This window comes from Coffea arabica, chromosome 3c (assembly GCF_036785885.1).
Source record: "Coffea arabica cultivar ET-39 chromosome 3c, Coffea Arabica ET-39 HiFi, whole genome shotgun sequence".
In the NCBI taxonomy this organism is placed as follows: Eukaryota; Viridiplantae; Streptophyta; class Magnoliopsida; order Gentianales; family Rubiaceae; genus Coffea; species Coffea arabica.
In genome coordinates this window covers 38804973-38829334 of record NC_092314.1, presented here as the reverse complement: position 1 = coordinate 38829334, position 24362 = coordinate 38804973, and the positions used below count along the sequence as shown (strand labels likewise).

Sequence of the window (24362 nt, the reverse complement as noted above, 5' to 3'; positions counted from 1 at the left end):
CAGAGAATTGCCAGCAGTTTGGTACGAGAGCAGATGTTCCTACGAGAAAGGTCAACGAGGTAAGTTCATCTTCCATCGAACAGCAGTTATCTGAATTAACCTCATTTGTTCGACAGATAGCTGTAGGAAATGCACAGCAGGCCAAAGTGTGTGGGATTTGCACGAATATTGGTCATACCACTGACTCGTGCCCACAGTTACATGAAGAGGGAATTGAGCAAGCAAATATGGCTGGTAACATGCCCATGCCACGTAGACAGTATGACCCCTATTCCAACTCATACAATCCGGGTTGGAGGGATCATCCAAATCTAAGCTATGGGGGAAATAAGCAACAAAATTTCATCCCCAATAGACAGCAGGGCTTCCAGCAACAATATCAAACAAGGAATCAACCCTCCTCTACCTCAGGTATGTCCCTAGAAGACATGGTTAAAACCATAGCCTCTAATACTATGAAATTTCAACAGGACACTGAGGCCAACAATCAAGAGATGAAAGCACGTATGCAAAACTTGGAAAATCAGATGAGTCAATTAGCCTCCATTGTCAACCGACTAGACTCCCAGGGGAAGGGAAAACTCCCATCCCAACCTGAGGTGAATCCCAAGAATGTAAGTGCAATGACCCTCAGGAGTGGGAAAGAGGTTGAAGGTCCAGCCCCAGTGGCTCCGAAGGACAAGAATGAGGACCGTATTGAGAAGGAGCTTGAGGAAGAAGGAACTCCTGGCACAAATGAAGAGGTAATACGTAACCCTGTGGTTCCGATTAAGCCTAACCCACCACCTTTTCCTAGCAGGTTGGAAAGGCCGAAAAAGCAAGACAAGGAAAAGGAAATATTGGAGATGTTTAGGAAGGTGGAGATAAATATCCCCTTACTTGACGCAATTAAGCAAGTACCCCGGTATGCCAAATTTTTGAAGGACCTATGCATCAATAGGAAGAAACTGAGGGGAGATGAAAGGATAATTGTGGGAGAGAACGTATCTGCAGTGCTTCAAAGAAAACTTCCACCCAAGTGCGGAGACCCAGGTATGTTCACTATTCCGTGCAAAATAGGGAACACTAGCATTAGGAATGCCATGTTAGATTTAGGAGCCTCTATAAATGTGATGCCCAGGGCTATATATACTTCTCTGAATTTGGGCCCTTTAAAGGAAACTGGCATTATAATTCAATTGGCTGATAGGACTAATGCTTATCCTGATGGGGTGATAGAAGATGTGTTAGTACAAGTGAACAATTTAGTGTTCCCTGCTGATTTTTATATTCTTGATATGGGTGATGAACGTTCTCCAAATCCATCACCAATTTTGTTGGGGAGACCCTTCTTGAGCACGGCTCGTACAAAAATTGATGTTAGTAAGGGCACCCTAACGATGGAATTTGATGGAGAAATAGTTCATTTTAGTATATTTGAGGCCATGAAATATCCGTGTCATTCTAATGCTGTTTTTGCTGTGAGTATAATTGACCCTTTGGTGCAAGAAGTATTTGAGATTAATGGCAGGGATGAATTGGAGGTAGCAATCACCAAACATTTGGATCTGGAAGTGGCCTGCGAAATGGAGTTAGACATCAATTTGCAAAGAATGGTTGGAGCCTTGCATTCACTAGGCCAAAGTCCTCTAAGGTATGATGTTGCTCCTATATTTGTGCCTGAACCACACCTAAAGCTGTTACCTTCTATCGTGCAGGCACCTGAAGTGGAGTTGAAACCCCTTCCCGAGCATTTAAAGTATGCCTTTCTAGGTGAAAAAGAGACGTTACCAGTGATAATCTCATCCAAATTATCACCCACGGAGGAGGACAAACTGCTGCGGGTTTTAAGGGAGCATAAGGAAGCTATAGGGTGGACAATTGCAGACATCAAGGGTATAAGCCCGTCTGTGTGCATGCATCGAATTCGCCTGGAAGAGGATGCTAGGCCGATAAGGCAACCACAAAGGAGATTGAACCCCATCATGATGGAAGTGGTCAAAAAAGAGGTAATCAAGCTTCTGGACGTAGGAATTATTTTCTCTATCTCAGACAGCCCATGGGTAAGTCCGGTCCAAGTGGTGCCAAAGAAAGCAGGGGTAACTGCGGAAGAAAATCATGAAGGGGACCTTGTTCCAATTCGAAAGCCTACGGGTTGGCGCCAGTGCATCGATTACCGTAAATTGAACGCAGTGACCAAGAAGGATCATTTTCCCCTTCCATTCATTGATCAAATGGTTGAAAGGTTAGCCTGTCGTGCCTATTATTGTTTTTTAGATGGTTTTTCTGGTTATTTTCAGATAGCAATTGCGCCAGAGGATCAAGAGAAAACAACTTTCACTTGCCCCTTTGGCACTTTTGCCTATCGAAGAATGCCTTTTGGATTGTGTAATGCCCCTGCAACATTCCAGAGGTGCATGATTAGCATTTTTTCTGAATATGTAGAGAGGATAATTGAGGTATTCATGGATGACTTCAGTGTCTATGGTGATAGCTTTGACGATTGCTTAGATAACCTGACATTGATTTTAAAAAGATGCATTGAGACTAACCTGGTGCTGAATTGGGAAAAATGTCACTTCATGGTTGAGCACGGGATAGTTCTAGGACATGTAGTGTCATCTAGAGGAATTGAAGTTGATAAAGCTAAAATAGATGTGATATCTGCTTTACCTTACCCCGTAACTGTACGGGAAGTTCGTTCTTTTCTAGGACATGCAGGTTTCTATCGCAGATTTATCAAGGATTTCTCAAAGATCGGGGCACCACTTTTCAGGCTTTTACAAAAGGATGTCAGTTTTGAATTCGACGAGAAATGCGAAGAAGCGTTCGAGAAGTTGAAAAAATTACTCACTTCTCCACCTGTCATCCAACCCCCTGACTGGAATCTCCCATTTGAAATCATGTGTGACGCCAGCGATTACGCAGTGGGTGCGGTACTAGGTCAAAGAGTGGGAAAGGCAGCCCACGCTATATACTACGCATCTCGAGCCTTGAACGGAGCCCAATTGAACTATTCGACCACCGAGAAAGAGCTCCTAGCTGTAGTTTTTGCTTTAGAAAAATTTCGTTCCTATTTACTTGGTGCTAAAGTTATTATTTTCTCTGATCATGCAGCCCTGCGGTATCTGTTGACCAAGAAAGAGGCAAAACCGCGACTGATAAGGTGGATATTGTTGCTACAGGAGTTTGACTTGGAGATCAGAGATAAGAAAGGGGCAGAGAATTTGGTAGCAGATCACTTGAGTCGGGTACAAGTCACCAAGGACGATATCCCGTTGAGAGAAAGCTTCCCTGACGAGCACTTATTTTCTGCTAATTTAACTTTGCCCTGGTATGCAGATATTGTTAATTTTCTAGTTACTGACAAGTTTCCTGCAGGATGGCCTAAGGCAAAAAGGGATAAGTTAAGGAGTGACGCAAAATCTTACATCTGGGATGATCCTTACCTCTGGAAACGTGGTGCCGACCAAATCATTCGCAGATGTGTGAGTGAAAATGAATTCCAGTCTATTTTAGCTTATTGTCACTCTTTTGCATGTGGAGGTCACTTTGGACCAAAGAGAACTGCTCGTAAGGTTCTAGAGAGTGGATTTTATTGGCCAACCCTCTTTAAGGATACCTATTTATTTTGTAAGTCATGTGATAAGTGTCAACGAGTAGGTAGTATTTCTCGAAGGGATCAAATGACCCAGACCCCAATGATTTTTGTTGAGATTTTTGATGTTTGGGGTATTGATTTTATGGGCCCTTTTCCTTCATCTTTCGGTTTTTTGTATATATTGCTTGCCGTAGATTATGTCTCAAAGTGGGTGGAAGCAAAAGCCACCCGCACTAATGATTCTAAGGTGGTTGCAGAATTCATTAAATCTAATATCTTTGTCCGTTTTGGGATGCCACGAGCAATTGTAAGTGATCGGGGTACCCATTTCTGCAACAAGACGATTGCTGCACTTTTTAGGAGGTACGGTGTCTTGCACAAAGTCTCCACGTCTTACCATCCGCAGACAAACGGTCAGGCGGAAGCATCGAATCGGGAGATCAAGTCGATTTTGGAAAAAATGGTTCGACCTGACAGGAAGGACTGGAGTGTGAGACTTGAAGATGCCTTGTGGGCATATAGAACGGCGTACAAGACACCGATCGGCATGTCCCCTTACCGTTTGGTATTTGGGAAGCCATGCCACCTTCCTGTCGAATTCGAGCATAGAGCATTTTGGGCGGTCAAGCAATGCAACATGGATATCGAAGAGGGCGGAATTCAAAGGAAGCTACAGTTACAAGAATTGGAGGAGATTCGCAATGAAGCCTACGAGAATGCTGTGATGTATAAGGAGAAAAACAAGATTTTTCATGACCAGCAGGTCTCTAGGAAGACGTTTGAATGTGGACAAAAAGTTCTACTGTATCACTCGAAGTTGAAGTTATTTCCAGGTAAGTTACGTTCTCGTTGGATTGGTCCCTTTGTTGTAACTAATGTCTTTGATTATGGTGCAGTGGAGATCCAGAGTCTGAAGACGGAGAAGAAATTTGTGGTGAATGGTCATCGTCTCAAGCCGTATTATGATGAGGTTCCAGTTGAGCGGGTAGAGATGATGCATTTGGAGGACCCAATTTGCTTGGTTTAAGCAAATTATGGGCTATGTCTAGCCAAAGACACTAAAGAAAGGCGCTTTTTCGGGAGGCAACCTGAATATTGATTTTATTGTTTTTAGTTGTTCATTTCTTTCATTTTGTCGTTTCCTCGTTGGGTAGTAGCAGTATTAATATTTCCTTCACTGAAATCAGGAAGACCAATCTTGGCGTGCCCACGCGGTGTTGGTGTATCCTGAGATCAGAGGACGAATACCAATCGTGGCGTGCCCACGCGGTGTTGGTGTATCCTGAGATCAGAGGACGAAGAGCAATCTTGGCGTGCCCACGCGGTGTTGGTGTCTACTGAGATCAGAGGACGAAGAGTAATCTTGGCATGCCCACGCGGTGATTGACGACCCAAAACATGGATTTAAAAAAAAAAAAAAAAAATTAGTTATTATTATTATTATTCCTTTCAAAAAAAAAAAAAAAAATTAAACATTTAAACATTTTCAAAGAAATTTTCTTTTAAAACCTTAGGCTTTTATTTTCTTTTCAAAATTCAGAATTTTGAAATATAAATTCGGAATAATGAAGAAACAGGGTTTTGAGAAATTTATATTTAAAAAAAAAAAAAAAAAAAAAAACTCTTTTTCTTCTTTCCTTCTCTTCTTTTCTTTCTTTCCTTTTTCTTTCTTCTTTCTTTCTTTCTTCCCCGCTGCCCCTCTTTCCCTTTTCCTTCTTTTCTCCTTTCGGCCGCCACCCCTTTCACCCAAATCACCAGAGCCGCACGCCGCCGTGAGCCAAGGCCAAGCTGCCCACGCTCGCTGCGCGCGGCTACTCTCGGTCGCGGCTCCCTAAGCCCGAGCGCCACGACCACAGCCACCCTCCAGCCGCCGCCGACCTCCACCGCGCCCCAGCTTCGGCCAGAGCCCACGAGTTTCCACCACCACCGCAGCAGCTTCACCCACGCAGGCTGCCGTCGACGCCGCCGCCCACCTCGGGCGACCCTCCTCCGCCTACACCAGCCGCGCGCAACTCCAACCTCCACCGCGCCCCTTCCACGCAGCCGCGAGCTAGTGGCTCGCCGCGCCTTTCCACCCCCTCCAAGCTCCAGCTCCTGCAGGCCCACCTCGCTGCGCACGGTTTCTCTCTGCCCAGTTCCACTTCGCCGCCACAGTCGCACGGCTGCTCAACCCTCCAGTCCACCGCCAGTCCTCCAGCAGCTTCCTCCTCGCGCGGGTAGACCAGGCGCTACTTCTGGTGAATTCGTCCTCTATTTTTCTTTTTCCTATTTTTTAATCACTGAGTAGCTGAGGCCAGAGCACTAGTTTTTCATTAGCTGATGCCAGATTTTTGATTTGCTAGTTGAGAACAAAACTTTTGGGCTTATTTGGGTGCTGTGGTATATCTGTGGTTGGTTGTTGATTATTTGGTAAATTTTGTTCTCAATCGATGGTATTTGGGGAGAATCTTTACTCGATTTGACTGTTTATTTAGTTTTTGAGGGGGGGGTTTCTGCTCTGTTTATTTGCTTAATTATTTCTTGGGGGAACTGTTTGGACAAGTTTGAGTTTAATTGCTGCCAAGTGGGGGTATTTTCTACTATTTGTTGAACAGCTAGCCCATTTGCTTTAATTTTTCCCTGTGACTCACCAGTGGTACTGGTTGAGCACTTTAGCCTATCATTGTTGCTGTTTTTGGAGATACTGGCTTACGTTCAGGTTTCATTTCTGGGGGATTGGGTCTCATTTGCTGAAATTTGTGTCCAATTGTGGGTGAATTGCTGCGATTATTTGCTTATTGGGGGCGCCCGTGACGCTTATACTTGCTTATTGGGGGGCGCCCGTGACGCTTATACTTGTTTATTGGGGGCGCCCGTGACGCTTATATTTGCTACTTGGTTGTTTGGGTTTGCCTGTTGACCACCATGGTGAAGCCTCGATCTTCTTCTAAGACTAGGACCCCTAGGACTCCTAAGCCCCCTCCACCTCAGCATTCCATTCCCGCCTCTGACCCCTCGCACGACCCTTCCTCCTCTGGGAGGCGGGCTCGTCTTGGGCGACAAAGAGGCGTCCATATCTCTGACCCTGCACATTTTGGGGGTCATTTGGTTTTCACCAGGGCAGCCGACAAGCGACGCTATGAAGCGGCTTGTGAACGACGGATTATTCCTTGTCGTTATCGGGACCCCGCCACCTTGGGCCTTCTAAATATTAGCGTCCCCTTTCACGATTTGATTGAAGCCATCGGGTGGCGCCCCTATTCTCGTATCACTGACCTCCCGGCTTTTGTCGAGTTGGTTAGGGAGTTTTATGCCACGTTTGAGTTTGACCTTCCCACTAATTACACAGTTTCTACCCCTGATGTCATCCGCTTCCGTTTAATGGGCCAGGAATTCCACCATTCCATAACCGACTTCAATCTGGCCTTTGGTTTCATTGATCCTGCTTATGCTGAGTCTAGGGAGTATGCCGAGAGTGCGTGTGACTATGTCCAGCCGTTTTTCTCCCGCTATCGCTTTCTTTGGGATGATATGTCTGTAGACAGGGATAACTATGACCCTCGTCTATCCAAGGGGTCCTATCTGAAGGACCCGGCCTCTCGCTATATCCACCGTTTTTTGGCTTACAGTTTCTCTGGTAGGCGAGATAGTTCGGGCATTCTGTCTAAGCCCGAATTTTTCTTTATATGGTGCATGCAAAACAATATTAAGGTTAATCTTGGGTGTTGGCTCGCGTCTCAGTTCAAGTCCATTTTGCCTAAAAAGAAGCGGCCCTTGATTCTTGGGTCTTACATTACTCACTTGGCTATTAATTTGCATGTCCTTGATATTTCTAACCATAACTTGCATATAGCCTGTCAAATGGAGCCTTTGGATATTCCAAGCTTAGAGAAAATGGGCTTAGTTCGGGAGGGCGACAATGGTTGGGAGGTTGTTCCCCCGGGACCGCTACACCCTCCCCCCCGTTCATCCTTTGCCAGTGCCTCCACGGCAGGCGGTGATCCCGGTCCATCTTCCTCCGTTCCCCTCCATTCCGCCCATACGGATGAGGAATGGAACCAGCTCCGCAACACAGTCGAGCGGCTTGAGATTCGGCAGAAACACATGGACGTTAACATTCACAATATGGCGCAGAATCTAGCGGCTTTTATGCAGCAAGCCGGGTTCCCTCCTCAGTTTCCGCCTAACCCACCCTTGTCTTGACGCCTTCAGGGAAGTACCGTTGCCCCTCCCCTTTTTCTGCTATTATCTTTTCACATTGAGGGCAATGCGTCATTTAGGTGTGGGGGGGTCAGTTTGGGTGCTAGTTCTCGTTTCTTTATTATTATTTTTTTTTTTTAGGTGTTGCTCCTTTATCTCTTTTGAGTGTCTTTCCCTTGCTTCTATCTTGGTGAATATTTTTGGCAGCGCACTTTTTCTTGTTAGTTGTGGTTTGTACTATGAGTTGAGTTACAGTGGCAAGTAAAAGCATGCCTTCTTGGTGAATACTTTGAGTTTAACGACGTGGTGCAATTTATGGCTAACTTGTTTAGGCAGTACAAATATTTTGCTGGCACTGTTGTGTAGTTTGGTCTCCTGTTTACCTTAGTTCTCCATATTTGGGACATGACGCAGGCTATGATCTGTAATTATTTGGTATCTTGGTGTTTTCTGGTGAATAATGTATGGCTATACTCCGCTAGTGTCGCCACCTAGTAACCGGGAGTCTTCACCACAAGTGTCGGCTCTCGCGTCAAAAAGTGACGATATCTATGAGTAAATAGACCGGGAGCTACGAAAGGTCGAGTAACTGGGCTCTTTCATCTAAAAATGTCAGAGTTCACGTCAAAAGATTTGAATAGCTCGGGGCTAAGCATCGGAAACAAATGAAAAAAAAATGGAAAAAAAGAGAAGAAAAAAAAAAGGGAGAAACAAAACAGAAAAGAAAAGAAAAAAAGAAAATCAGATGTGGAGAATATGTGAGTTTATGATCATATTAGCCTGCCGATCCTTGGTTCGTATTGTTGAGATTTTGGTTGCCAGTTGACTTAATTACTAATTGTTGCTAGTTATTATTTGGATTTCCTAAGCGAGTTAGCCATGAATTGGACAGGTCTATGGACTTAAAAGCTAACCGTGAGAGATATGTCTTGACACTTAGTCACTAGACCTTGATTTTGGGTATAGGCACAGCTGGCTATGATAATGTGAAAGCTAGCCATTGTTGAGTTAAATTTTCCTCATGCTTGAGGGCAAGCATGATTCAGGTGTGGGGGGAATTGATAGGGTACAATTTGTTAGTAATTTTATTATTAATTTTCCCTTTTATCCCTGACAAATATTGTGTTAATTGCTGATATTTACTCATATTTGGTATGTGGACGTAATTTCAGGAATAAAGCAGAAAACTACCAAAAGGAGGGACTTTATGGAAAATATGGAGACTTCTAAGGGCTTCAATGCTTGGGTCCTTGAATTTGTGGGGACCACAAGCTAGTGGAAGGCATCTAGTCATTTGGACTCTTAAAAGAAAGCTACGGAAAGAGACTTGGGGGCAAGAAGTACTTTGAAGGCTTTGTCCACATGTGTGGGGACCACCTAGATAGCCTTTAGTCATCTTTCTTTTATTGCTTAAATAGAGATAACGTAGAGTAGCAGGGGGATATCTCTGGTTTTAGTCTTTTAGTGTAGCTTTACTTTTTCCTTCTTTTGACTGGCCTCTGGCACACGCCAGGTGTTCGACAAAATTCCCCAACGGGAAAAACACCTTTTATTCCTTGCTTCTTAATAGAAAACGCTATGCCTTTGCAATCCATTAATTCGTGTGGTGATTTAATTATGCGGCGTGGCTAAATCTTCCATCTAGTCAAGGATCAACTCGACGGCGCAGTCCCGAAAACCTGTGAGATCTAATTAGTTTTCACGCGTTCCTTAATTTATTAATAATTGCACGTTGCCTGCTTGTATTTTCATGGGATTATTTTATTAATTGGATGTCAAGGGCCCGATGTTCAATGTGATTTATTAGTCTCGTGCCAATTTAGTCAATTAAATCCGTAATTGTTTGATTGATTAATATTAGTGGCAACTGGTGTGTTTACACATTAGGGGAACGTGCAATCTAATTTAAATAACCCTCGTAGCGTGTTATTGGTTAGGGCTAGGTTTTTCTAATATTAATGCAATTGGGAAATTAATTCCTACGGTCGTACCTAGGAGTATTTTCTGGTTAGGGGTGATCAATGGTCGTACCTTGGTTATCAATAATTTAAGGAAAAATTGGTCGTCAGACTATAACTAACCTATTAATAAATTAAGTGAACCTCTCCTGCATCAATGATCGGATAAATGGACTGTGCCTGAGTAGTTGTATCCTTGGCTAGAACTTATTTATTCTTGATTTAATTCCTGCTTTACTTGTGCTAGTGATTATTTATTTTTAATTAAATTGTTTAATTATTTTTAGTTCCATTCCGGTGAAATCCCCCCTTATCAATTGGACTTTAAAAAGAGACAGATATCTCCAGTCCCTGAGGAGACGACTTTACTTGCCACTGCCTACCATTTTTGCCAACTAATTAATTCTGGTATATCGGGTTCAGCAAACTCTTCGGGAACAGGGTGAATCAAGTAACCCATTGCACACCTAGAGTCCCTGCTCCAGTACCTAGGATTAATTATTGACAGCTCTTAGTGGTATCTAGGTTCTATATTATTATTATTATTGCACAGGTTGACGACCTGTCAGAAATCCTTCAAATTGGTAATAACAAAATGAAAACAACTTATCAAGTATAAAAGATAAAACAAACTATCAAATTAAAAAAAGAACTAACATTTACTCCAGTCATTCTTTTAGGTAATTCCAACATAAACATTTATTATTACCTTTGGTAATTCTAACTTAAATATGTATCTACTCTTTAAACATTAAATTGAAATGTCCAATTTATAAACATACAATATTTATATTGTCTAAAGTTAAAAATCGAATGGAAGTATTAGGGGATTAATTTCTTTGATTCAATAATTTTTAGAGATTGTAATTATGAAAAGAAGAAAGAATTTTTTGAGATTCTAACTATATTATTAATATATGTAATAAATTTGATATTTGTGCGAGTTTTCTTGTCTTTTATTTTCGGCAACGAAATTTGCTCAAATATGGTAAAACATCCCTCATATGTATGTCATGGACATTTGAGACTTTGTAAAACAAAAAGTGTTGTTGTTAAAATAACTTTGTATCACAGTGCCCTAATTATTTTTGGACCGTTGTATACGTGAATTGAATTTAATTTAAATTATACAAAACATTTGTACGTGCAAGTGAATTTCATTTAATTGTTGGATCTTTTTTTATATGAACAATCTGGCAAGGAAAAAAGTCCAGAACACAACAAATTTCTTTATATTGCGTATTATACCAATTTTGTCAATTTGTTATTGTTGTACTATTTCTTACATTGTTTGGGCTTTAACTCTTATTAATTCTTGTGTCCAGATGTCAATTTATTAAAATTGTATCATCTTAGTATATTCGTAGGTGTTAAAATATAAAAATTGTTATATATAAACAAGTGATATTCTATATATAAGTATGAAGATTTGTTGTAATTGGTATTCAAACCTTCAAACTTTTTAAAAATAGAAAATTATTAAAAACTTATAATGTGACACGTTGTTAATAATTTTTGTCCAAGGTTATCAACAAAGTGAAACTTCTTTTCATAGAATTAAAAAAAACAAAAAAAATTAATTAATATCTAAAATCATTTATTATATAGGTATATTATGAGTACTTACTAAGTTAAGTACTTACAGCCTTAATGACTAGTAACCTCTTATCATTATTTAAAATAAGCTTCATAATATTAGTTTGACAACAGTTTTTAATGTAAAACTGTACATGTATTGCAAAAATCAGTAAGTGTTAATCGTTATAAAATTTACCATGTTACTACTAAGATTTAGTATCAATGAATAAAAGCTTAATGTTAGTTGAAGTAAACTTACTTTCCAAAATAGTGTGAATTTACCGAAACCGACTAACAACCATTCATAATTAAATTTGGTTGAATCTGATGTTTTATTGGAAAACAGGTTTATTTTTATTTTATCCCATAAGTAAATGTGTTTACGGGTTTATGGGCATTTTGTTCTTATAATGGAGGAAAGCCATAAATAGCTGGTGTTTTATTGGAAAACGGGTTTATTTTTATTTTATCCCATAAAATAAAAATTGATCAGGGGTTTATGGACACTCTGTTCTTATAATGGAGGAAAGCCGTAAAGAGCTGGTGTTTTATTGAAAAATAGGTTTTTTTATTTTATCCCATAAATAAATGTGTTTACGGCTTGATGGACACTCTGTTCTTATAATGGAGGAAAGCCATAAAGAGCTAGTGTTTTATTGAAAAATGGTTTTTTTTTATTTTATCCCATAAATAAATGTGTTTACGGCTTTATGGACACTCTGCTATTATAATGGAGGAAAGCCATAAAGAACTGGTGTTTTATTGGAAAACGGATTTATTTATATTTTATCCCATAAATAAATGTGTTTGCGGGTTTATGGGCACTCTGTTCTTATAATGGAGGAAAGCCATAAAAAACTGGTGTTTTATTGAAAAATGAATTTTTTTTATCCCATAAATAAATGTGTTTACGGGTTTATGGGTACTCTGTTCTTATAATGAAGGAAAGCCATAAAGAGTTAGTGTTTTATTGGAAAATGAGTTTTTTTTTCTATTTTCTCCCATAAATAATCGCGTTTACGGGTTTATGGGTACTCTATTCTTATAATGGACGAAAGCGTCTATTATGGGAAATTGATACTTTATAGAAAGTGACTGCGATTTGGTTTATGAAATTATGGGAAATTCAGCTGTTTCTTTCCCTTTTAGACCAACTGTTTTGACTTTGTGAATTTCTGTGCACTAGGAAAACAATTGTCGATGAATTTTTTTAAGAAATGCAAAAGAAATAAATTAATTATGTATAAATTTCAAAATTACTAAATTATTCACCGGACAAAATCACAGTAAAATTTCTAGTGAATAAATGGGATTAATGTATAATACTCGTGTTCCCAGAAAATTACTATTTATTTTTGGCTTTCCTCCATAAAGTGCTCATTTTCCCCTTTTCCATGTCATTTTTTTAGTGGTTGAATCTTATATTTGTGAACTATTTGCAGATGAAAAAAAAATTCCAGACTATACTAATTTTATTATACTTACTCTGTTATTCTTATTATTGTATTAATTGTTATGCTATTTCTCTCATTTTGTTAGGTCTACATTAATACAATTTTAATTCTTATTATGTCTCGTGTCCCAGAAAATACATATTTTCCTATTGACGTGGATATGTCCAACAGGTAATCAAATGGATGCTAAAAAATTTAGAATGAATAAGTTGCTTTGTATAACGGTTCTAAAGGTTCCTTCAGACTTTATAAATTAGGTGTCTTGAGTTTGCAAAGACAATTTCTTGCATATCTTTGTAGTGGAAACGGAGTTTAAACTTGCTATAGGTTAGTTTCTTGTTTTCCATTGTATCCTAAAGGGTAATTTGCCATTCAACCTAATTTTATTCTGATTTTATCCAACTAATAAATTAGCTAATGAAAAAATGGGAAAATGGATAATTTATGGAGGAAAGCAATAAATAGCTGGCGTTTTATTGGGAAACGGGTTTATTTTTATTTTATCTGATAAATAAATTTGTTTATGAAAATATGGGTACTCTGTTCTTATAATGGAGGAAAGCCATAAAGAACTAGTGTTTTATTGGAAAATGAGTTTATTTTTATTTTATCCGATAAATAAATTTGTTTATGGGAAAATGGGTCTTAAAGAGCTCGTATTTGATGGACAAATGATACTTTAGAATACCAATGGATAACAGTTAAAACACAATCATAGATTTGACATTTTAAATAATGAAGATTGGTTCTGTTTGGATTAAATAATGAAGATCATAGTTAAACACAATCACATGTTTTAAATTACTTATATTAAAACTTCATCGTCTTATTATATTCATGGGTTTAAAATTATAGAAATTATATAGATAAGTGATATTCCATACATAAGTAGGAACATGTGTTGTTATTATTATCCAAACTTTTAAACTTTTCAAAAATTATTCAAATGTATAATACGACAAAATTTTATTACTTTATAAGGTTTTGTCAATGGTCGAAATATTTTAAAATAAATTGACCCAAAATTTTTTAAAATTATACATACAATCAAGTATGTATACAAGTATATTAAGAGTACTTACTAAGTAAGGTACTCAGTTTTAATCATTAATAAAACATTTTAGTGTTATTTCAAATAACAATAAAATATGGGCTTGGTATAAGTTTTTTAAGCAGAATAGAATATTTGTGCCATAAATTAGCATGTTTTTGTCATTAATCAAATTTACTATGTTATAAGTAAAAATCACTATTTATGTATAAAAACATACTATTACTTGAAATAAATTTACTCCCTCAAAAGTATATTTGGGATATAAAATTGTAATTTATCTCTTTAAAAAGTATGTTTCATATTAATTTCAATTTACCTTTTGGACTCCCATAAGTTACTAATTTATTACGTTAACTTACTATTTTAGATGAGAAACTTACTTCCTTATTTTTACCCATAATCCTATTCAAGTGGATAAGTCCAACAGGTAATCAAATGATCGCTAAAATTATTATAACCTATTATATCATGTCTAAAACTGTTTTTTTATCATAACGATAGTTACTATACCATTTTCTCGGATGCTTAAGCTGAACACTTGAGTACTAAATTTATATATGTATATAAATATAATGAAGGCTTGAATCCTTTTGTGTTTCGAATTGCCGCGGAACTACTACGTTTACCTCCACTTTTTCTTCTTCCAAATTATTATCCCCTGCATGTGTGAGATTTATATTTATTATTTGTTAAAATTTCGATACTTTCTTCACGCACATTTTTCGTTGAATACCAAAATGGGAGAAGTGAAGACAAAACTTAATTAAATTCAAATGAAGAATTGCTGTGGTGTAGAATTTTTCTCAGGCGTGGCGAGCACTCCTTGCCAAGCGCGTGGTCTGTGCTTCTTAGTCCAAATGGTTTTGGACCACAAACAATTCAACCATGGCCAGACCATGATGTGTCGATTTCTCGTCTGGACACGCATTGCAGGCCAATGGCAGGAACGGTCAATGAGTTCCTACCACAAAGGTATCCATCAATTCATCTACAAAATCACTTATGACCAATGTTTTAAAAACCGGACCGTTAATCGAACCGGTGAAGTGAAAGGGTCGAGATTCAACCGGTCGGACCGGTTCAATCTCGGTTCAATGAATTTTTTAAAAAATAATTTATATAAATATATATGTGCACAAAATAAGACATGTAATGGATAATTTAATACTTTATATGATGAAAAGTTTACTATTTTTGAATAACTTGGATTTTTAAAAATAAATTTTTTAAATTATAAGTTAAAACAAATAAATTTCATCTCAATTTCAATTATATCTACCAAAAAAATCTTAAATATAATCCAAAAATATCACAATATTTGAAATTATACAAAATTCACGTCTATGAGAATTTAGACATTGTGAACTTAAATTTTAATTTACATTTTGGAATTTAAATTTACAATTTAAAAAAGGAAATTTGGAGTTCGAAGAAAATCAAGAGAATTGAAAATAGAAATGCAAATTTGATAAGAAACAAAAAATTAGATAAAAGTGAGTGGTTGTGGTATTAAATAAATTGGGTTAAAGAAAAATAATTCTTTTTTAACTTTTTTAAATTTAATGGACAAAAACAAAATTAAAATATGGAAGAAAACATCAATAAATTAAAACTAAAGAGGTTTGATTAAAAAATGAGTGGCAAAAGAAAAGATGATAGAGAGAGAGTGTGTGTGTGTTGAAGATTAAAAAGAAAGAGTCATGAAAGGATGATATTTTGTGAAAAAAATGGAACAAAAGAAATATGAGTGTTTGTTTTATATAAATAAGTTATCAAAAAAAACTAATAAGATGTGATAGTGCAACGGTTACTACATTGGTCTTCTATTACAAAGGTCTTAAGTTCGAATCTTGATAACTACATTTTGCCAAAAAAAAAAAAAAAAAGGAAAACTCAAAAACCGGAAATAACCGGTTCAAATCCGGTTCAGCGGTTTAGCGGTCCGACCGGTTTTTGACTGGTTTCTTGACAAAGTCAAACCTGGCATTGAACCGGACCGGAGCCATGGCCGGTTCGCGGTTCAACCGGTCGAACCGGCCGGTCCGGTCCGGTTTTCAAAACACTGCTTATGACCAGTGGGACATCATGCACCAAAATATCTGCAACTTTTGTACAAGACCAGATGGGGCACCAATCAACGTAAAATTAATAGAAAAGGAGAATTTTTCGTGTGCATCGCGTCTTGTAGCATCACATATGTTATCAACAAATGCCAGGGGCTTTACAGCTGCTAATAACCTTGTACCTTAACTCTATGCTCATTTTTTTGGTTAATTTGCTTAAAAGCCAAAATATGCAAGGGAAAAAGAAATCACACAAAGTGGGGAAAACCTTTTTCTTTTTTTTTTTATTCAAGAATTAGCCAGTTGCATGAAATTTGATGAGTCACTTGGGACAAAAATTGAATTCCTTTCCCAGAAAAAGAGAACGAAAAATTATTCATTTTAGGAGGAAAAGCATAAGTAGCAGCAGGTATGTGGGGTTTTGCGGTTGGAAGAGATGTTGGAGAGTGAGTGGCGGAGGAGGAAACCCAACATAATGGAATGGACTTGGAAGACAAGAGATGCTATCATCTCCATTTTCTTACGCTTTGCTTCATTAAAGTACCTCAAAAAGATCCACGTTGAATCTTGTTTATTTTTAGAAAAACGCGTAGATTCAATTTCAAGGGAGAAGACTAAAAAAGGATTATAAAAAAGAGGAATAAGTCAAAAAAGAGGGAGGCTAAGACACAGGTATAGACTATAGAGGAATGCATGAGTACGGGGAATTAAAGGAGGCCAAAGAAAAACCGAAAAATGATTAGGGGATCGTGAGATGAAAGCAAGACTGTGGAGAGAGAAGTATGGAATTGCCTTTCAAGGGATTTGATTGTAATTTAGCCAAATTATAGGGTAGATTTCATAATTTGGCCAAATTTCAGGGGAGGCAATATAATTAACCCTTTTGATCGGCAAGCAGGAAGCACACATAATTTTGGATTAACTCCACTTTGCACTAAACTTGTATCACTTTTTCATTTTGCATTTTAAACTTCAATTTTGAACACTTTGTACCCTAAATTTTTTATTTTGGAGATTTTGCACCTTAAATTCTCAAGTTTGTCCCATTTAAATGTACTGTTTTGTTTATACCGTGATCCCTTAACCTTTATTAACCATTTTTAGCACATTGTCATTAATTTATATGGTCTTAATTACTAATATTATTAGCAAAATTAACGAGATAAAAGATTGTGTAAATTAATAACAATGTACTATTTTATTTTTACTATGATACCTTGGCGCCTTTTGATCTCTTTTGGCACATTGCCATTGATTTATTAGGTCTGTTAATTTTCCTAAAGTTGTTATTGATGAATTTAAATAGTACAAACTTGAAAATTTAGCATGCAAAATGTTCAAAATTAAAATTTAGAATGTAAAGTAAAAAGTAATACAAGTTTAAGGGTGTTAAGTGGAGTTAATCCTGTAATTTTTGTTTTTTTGCCTAAAATCAAAAGCTAGTATAGGGACAGTAAAGTTTAACAAAAAATTACGGGACCTCTGGGAATAAATAAGAAAGTACTTAAGGGATGGAATAGGCAATTCTCAAGTGAAAAAGAATATAAAAGAAGAGGAAAGCAAGAAAGAATATAAAAGAAGAGGAAAGCAAGAAGCCGGACCCAAGTCAGGCCAGGAAGAAGTACGCTGAATGACAAATTATTGGCACGCGACATACGCTAAAGCCTACAAAACGGTGGTTGGAACTCAGAAGTAACGGACTGTTGGCTTCCTCATCATTGACTCTCTGATTGCTCTCTTGCCTGCAGCTCGGCAAACAATCTCTCTGCTTCAAAGGATTATTGAACTTACCCTGTAAGTATACTACCTTTTCTTGATGATCTAAGATTATTGAAGATTCTTTTTCCCGTTGTCTGGTGACTATAAGAATCGTTTGCTTTTGCGTTTTAAAAAGTAGAAAGGAAAAACGTATGCTCAACTTGCCTCTTCTGAAATTGATCCTGACATCCGATAACTTGGATCTGCTTTGTTTCATTTGTATTCCTTCTAAATACGGCGTGTATATCTACATGTATGTGATACACAGGGAGAAGAATCTCACCACTGGATCTTGCTGCAAGATCTTGAAGTACCATCTAATCACAGTTATTTTGATTCCACTTTATGAACCTGAAAACCTTCAAATACAGTTTCATTTGGAATGCTTTAGACCTTTCTATTTTCACAGTTTGGACAATTAATTTCTAAATTTTTTATTTGTTAAAAAATTGAATTTTGAGGTCCAAATCTGGGCTACGCTAGCCACTAATCAGCTTCAATAGTAACTCCCCCTGATTTTAGAGGCCTTGGATCTCTCCTTTGTGTATCTTGGGGTATTTTAGAAAAGAATTAGCTGAGCATTTGGCAGAGTTATAGATAAAACAGTAGCGGATAATCAACTATACATAAAAAAAGTAAATAAAATTATTAATTACTTTGTTTTTTGGGATATACTTTTAATTATTACGTAATTTAAAGTTCTAGTATACTAATATCTTTTTACATATTCAAATTTCTATTAATATACACTTTTTGATTATGATAGGCATATATCAATTAATTATGCCATATAACTTATATGAAACTTTCTAATAGTGTAAATAAATAAATAAAAAATAATGAAATTATAAGTAAAAGATGATTACAACATTGTAATAAGCATACAAATTAGTAATACTAATAGGAAAGTGAAACAAAACAATGACATGAAGAAGTGCAAAAAAGGAAATAAGTAAAAAAATAAATAAATAAAAGAAATTAGTGGAAAGGAAAAACAAGGGACTGAATAAACAAAAATAAAATAGTAAATGTACTTTTGTCTTAAAATATCAAATAGGGGCACAAAGTGCATATTTTAATAAGTTCAAAGGGGCAAAACATAACTAAGGGTTAAATTCAAGGAGGTTTAGTGCATTTAACCCAAAAGTATATTTTAGTTTTTGGTTATTCTTATCGAAATTAGATAAAAGTCAAGCATGAGTTCAAGCTTGATTATACTCAAATTCAAACATGAATCTCAGCTCGAACACTACTTTATAAGTTCCTCAATTTTTCAAGTTCAGGTTTGAGCTTTGATAAATTCAAGTTGAACTTCAATCTGATAAATTCAAGTTGAACTTGATAAGATTGAGCAAAAAGCTGAGTTAGTTCGTTTTCGACTTGTTTGTAATCCTAGCCAGATATCTGGTCATTACCAAAATTATTGTGTATTTATTAATAGTTCCAAAAATCAGGCCAACATGTTGTAGTCTTACCAACCAGAATTCGAGGGCAATTTCAACCTGCAACTTCAAAATTGTCTACTCCGAACCTGCAACTTCCGGTAGAAATTGAAGTGTTCCACTAAAGGCATTTAAGTAATTAAAAATAAAGGAGGAAATATGCTATAAAAATGAACGATAACGTACTGGAAAAAACTATATGCAATAAGTTATTTTTACCAAAAATTTGCCATTTCAAGGAATTAAAATTACTCTTTAAAGGAGAAACTTTAAAGTCTCCATTTGAAGTCACAACTTTCGAAGTAATTTCTTCAGATACTGAAATTTATATTTCAAGAAGGCTTTAAAACGTTGGACTAGTTTGGAATTTTGAATTGATGTTGGATGACGTATCAGTGGGTCGTATGACAATGGTGTATTGTTAAAAGCCCATTGAGCTTTATTATTACTCGCGTCAAGACAGATTACACACATGCCAACCCATGTGAGGAAGCAGTCGGGGAAGGCACGTTGAGGTAAGGGTGTGCAACTATCCCTCCCCCTCCTCCTCCACCCTGTCTCCTTCCCCCTTCACTGTTGATAAGTTACTATATATTATAAAGGCACCATTGGATTAAAGGAAAAGGAGATGACTCTAGTGGAAGGGAAAGGAAAATAGGGAAAAGCATATTACATTTATTTTGTTTGGATTAAATACGAAAGAAAAAGAAAGGAAATATTAAAATCATCTATTGAATTGACTTGCTCTGGTCCTATAAAGATAGACTTGCTTTTCTTTTATGTCTGTTCCAAATTGTAGGCTTCTTTCCTTTTCTAAAGAGTAGTTAGTTTGTTATTTTACTAATAATATGCTCATATTTAATGTACATAATTATTAGCAAATGCACTACTCCATTAGTTAATGATTCTATTTGGAATATTAAATGCAGTATTAATAACTAGATTTACTGTTTTTCTAAGGTATAGTAATATGTATCTCTTACTTTGAATGAATGATCTAACACTAATAAAGGTATTTGAGGAAAGTACAAAGAAAAAATAATTGCTGAAATTATATTAACTAAATTTCTTAATTTGTGTGAAAAAGAAACAAACCTATCTTTATGGTACGGAGGAAATATCTTATATCGTTATTATACTCTAAGTGGGAGTTGCGCATAGTGGTGTGGTGTTTGGTTTCCTTAAATTTCAATCTTATTTCAACTCTTTTTGATTTTCTTAAATTTCAATAACTACTAATGGGGAAAAACCCTAAATTTAACCGACTAACAACAAAAATAACACAGAAACAGGGGAATTTTATGAATTTTCTATTATATTTTTTGTTTTCCTATTATATATATATATATATATATATATATATATATATACATATATATAGCCTATTGTATTCTATTTTTTATCCTACTGGTAGTTATTATAACTAAAGGAAGCTTCAAGAATTACAGTAAGATCTTTGTGACGAAGATATGATAATACAATAGAATGTGGGGCAGGGAATGGAATAAGAAGTTGGACAAAAGATTCATTGCACTTTTAAACCTACGCAGCTATGAGTTAATTTTGAACATGAAGGACGCGGAAAAGCAAGTTTTCTTACGTAGTTTCACAATTTAATTTTGAAAATTTCATTGCGCTTTATCACATATAGTTTTCGTAAACTCGAGTTTTTGAGTTCCTAAAGTGGTGGATATTACGCGTCTATGAATCTTCAAAGGTTTGCTTACTATGGTCTCTTAAAGGTTTTGCTTAATACAAGTACTGTTTTCCTAACCTTCCTGCAGTTTGTGTTTGGGTTCAAGTATGACGCTGGTGGATAAATCAGGTGGCATTTGGCCTAGCAAACTAGAAAAGTGGAGACTAAAAAAGAGGATGTTGCGGCAGATTGAAGTGGCTAATGACCAGCTATCAGACGATATAAATCAAGTTGAGGATGCGATAGACAAAGCACTTGAGCGGAACAAAATTTCAACTGCACTCTTCATTGGCGTACAAGAAGCAAAAGAATTTCAAACACACGCTCGTGATGCCCTGGGGAAAAAGAAAAAGACTGGGAGTCGTCACCTCAACTATACTGAACTGCTTGAGAAACTGCTCGTTTTGTACTCCCAAATTCAACAATTGAAGGAGTTTGATAGGAAAGATGAACAACACTTTTACGCGCAGGGACAGTATGTGAAACGAACTGAATTCAGTTGGCCAACTCGCAAGGATACAAGGAAGTCATCAAAGGATGAAAAGGTGCAGAGGATGAAATCCGGGAAAAAGCTCGAAGACAGTGCTAAAGGATGGCAAGAATTCTCACAGGAGACGTTGATCCAGAGCCAAAAAACTAAAAAATTGGAGGAGATTTACCCGAAAGATGATGTAAACAAAATTGGACAATCGTCAGTTCGAGATTCTTCCATGGAGCTGATACCACGGCCACAAGAATCGAAAGAAAAAGACATTTCCTTGGAATCTAAAGACCAACAGCACGTAGGAGAAAATGTAGTCAAGTCCGATTCAGCTAAAAGTTCAACGTCGCAAGATGAGGTGGAGCATCAGGATGAAACAGAAATGTTTCCCCCTCCTACTGATTTATCTGCTGCACCAAGTGAAGAGAAAGTTGGGCAGAAAAAATTTCAAGTATATGAAGCAAAAGGTGATCATGAAGCAGGCTCGATGAAATTGTCACCTAGCATTCAAGAAGAGCATGGGGCTGCTCAATTTCCTGGATTGTCTAAGCCCGTGTTACAGCTTGAGGATGAAGTCGTGTCTGCTGCTTATCCTTCTACACAGATGGAGCCTAAAGCCACCACTCCGGAGGTAGAAAGGATTTTACAATTGGAGCAGGTGGACGGTGGATCTGGTTCTTCTCAATCAAACGATACTCCAGGAACTGCTTTCAACATACGAGGTGCCATTTCTTCTGGAGCCGAAAGTGGTAATAAGCCCCCAATCCTGAGCACCGATCCGGAAACCACAACGCTAGTCAGCATCTCAGTAGAGGGCGAGTTATCACAGTTCATGGACATCAGCTTGGAAATCCCTCGTGGGACTTCTTTGAGTAAATGGCAGAATCTAAGTAATGGATTCTTGCGCTGGGATTTTCTTTCAGGAAAAGAAAATTATCGCATTCTTGCAAGAGACAAGACCGTGGAGTTGGAATTGGATCGAGGCAAAAGTTCAGATACAGATTATTCATCACCAGAACCCCTTGAAAGTTTTAACCTAGCCAATTCCACCCTACCAAAGCATCTAGTCTTTAGAAATGAAGGTGATAAAATGAAGAAACCTCCAAATGAGGATCAATGGAAACAAGCTGGTGTTATGGACTTGACAGACACATTCCCTTCACTTCCAAAAAAACTCTATTCACTTCCACAAAAACTTTATTCTCCTAACCTGGTACTTCTTTTCCTCCAAAGGAATCCCAGCTTAAGACCAATACCAGAGTCACTTTTTAGTGCCATGCCTTCTCTCAGAGTTGTAGACCTTTCTGACAACAGATTTCGATCTTTGCCATCTTCAATTTTTGGGCTGCACAAGCTTCAAGTTCTTATTTTAAGGGATTGCAGCTTTATCTATATGTTTCCACCAGAAATCAAAGGACTTGAACACATTGAAGTTCTTGATCTATTGGGGACTGAGCTCGAAAAGGCTCCCGACGAATTAGGGCAGCTGACAAATTTAAGGCACCTGCAGATTTCATTTTACGGAACTGATGACGGAAGAGAAAGTGATCACCTGCCAAATGTCTTGCTTTCTTCTGAAACAGTCTCAAAGCTTCAACATTTAGAAGCATTAACCATTGTTGTGCATCCTGAAGATTTACGATGGGTAAAAAATGCAGAAGCTATAATGCAGGACATAGGGAACTTGGAGAATCTGAGTTATCTACACTTCTACTTTACAAAGGTGGAAATCATGGAACGCTTTATAAGGAGTCCAGCATGGAAAATAATCGGCTCTAATAAGTTCAAGTTTGTTGTAGGCCAAGATGTTAAACGCATTGTGGACCGAGTCTCGGGTGATGTAGAACACAAGTTCAACGAGCAGGATAGATGTTTGAGGTTTGTAAATGGAAAAGAAGTACCAGAAGCCGTTGAAAATGTTTTAAGTTATGTCACGGCATTCTATTTGGATCATCATTCTGCTGTTTGCAGCCTCTCAGAATTTGGGATCACCAATAGCAGACAACTGTCATTTTGTGTGGTGAGAGAATGTCCCAACATCGAGTTCATCATATCTGAGATCATTGATGAACCTGCCTATCCCTCTCTCGAGTACCTGGGGTTGCATTATTTGTGGAAACTCGAGAGCATCTGTAAGGACCAACCGCACAAAGGAAGCTTTCGTGCCCTTAAATCATTGACAGTTGCCACATGCCCTAAGCTAGAGTACATTTTCTCTGGGTCACTGGCTCAATGCTTTTGTAATTTAGAGGAGTTAATAGTTGAGGATTGTGAGTCTCTGAAGGAGATAATAGAAAGGAGTGATGAGATGGGTAATGATGATTTCTCTGCCCTTCCGCGTTTGAGAAAAATAAAGCTTTACTATCTGCCTCAACTGTTTAGGCTTCTATATGAAGGGGAAAGAAGTTTGGAGGATCCTCTCCCATCGAGAGACTGCCAACTTGAATCTGTAACATTGCACTCATGTCCTAAGCTGGACCGCAGTTTACTCAAGCAACCATTGGTGAAGGAGCTGATAGAGGAAGATTATAAGCTTGCTACCTAAGCCTTTCTGCAGAATAACAGTAAAAGAGACATAGCTTTCGACTCCTGCGGACATATTGCTTTACTAGCAAGCTAAATCACCATGGATCCAAATCTCACAAGTTGAATTCTGTCCGGTTCATACGGATCATGTAATTCTTAATATACTTGATATAACTTGTATAGTTTTCGTGTAATTGTAAATTTTATACCAACTTTGTTGTACAAGTAACACTTCATGTGATTTGCGCATGATTATTATATATCAATTATTTTTTTTGTCAAAACATATTGTCATGTATCATGATACAATATCTGTATTATTTCTTTTGCTTTATGCAATTATTTTTAGAATACATTATTTTAAAGTCATAGATCTAAGATTTTTCAATCTTTCGTAAATGGTAAGGTTGATTTATAGCTTAAATTGTGACACAAATATTAACACCATTATGCTTGCCAAATTTATTTATATTCATAATGTCGTTACACTTATTAAAACATAAATGTTTAAGTTATTATACACCATACAACATTGTTAAGTAGGAAAAATAGATGCACAAGTCAAAGATGGAGCTGTAAAAAATATTGATAAA

At 37.2% G+C, this 24362-nt stretch overlaps 1 protein-coding gene across 3 annotated transcripts; it reads left to right on the top strand.

Moving 5' to 3' along the window:
* The first annotated feature begins 17435 nt into the window (after positions 1–17435).
* Positions 17436–24053, top strand: LOC113735026 (uncharacterized). Of its 3 annotated transcripts, none has more exons than XM_027261904.2 (2): positions 17436–17660; positions 20851–24053. In XM_027261904.2, exon 2 carries the CDS (start codon positions 20870–20872, stop codon positions 23786–23788), a length of 2919 nt encoding a protein of 972 aa, XP_027117705.1. In that variant the 5' UTR covers positions 17436–17660; positions 20851–20869; the 3' UTR covers positions 23789–24053. The 3 variants fall into 3 exon arrangements, with proteins under 3 accessions (XP_027117705.1, XP_071938785.1, XP_027117704.1); XM_072082684.1 differs by having other exon boundaries at positions 17893–24053; XM_027261903.2 differs by having other exon boundaries at positions 17436–19581.
* Positions 24054–24362: the final 309 nt, after the last annotated feature.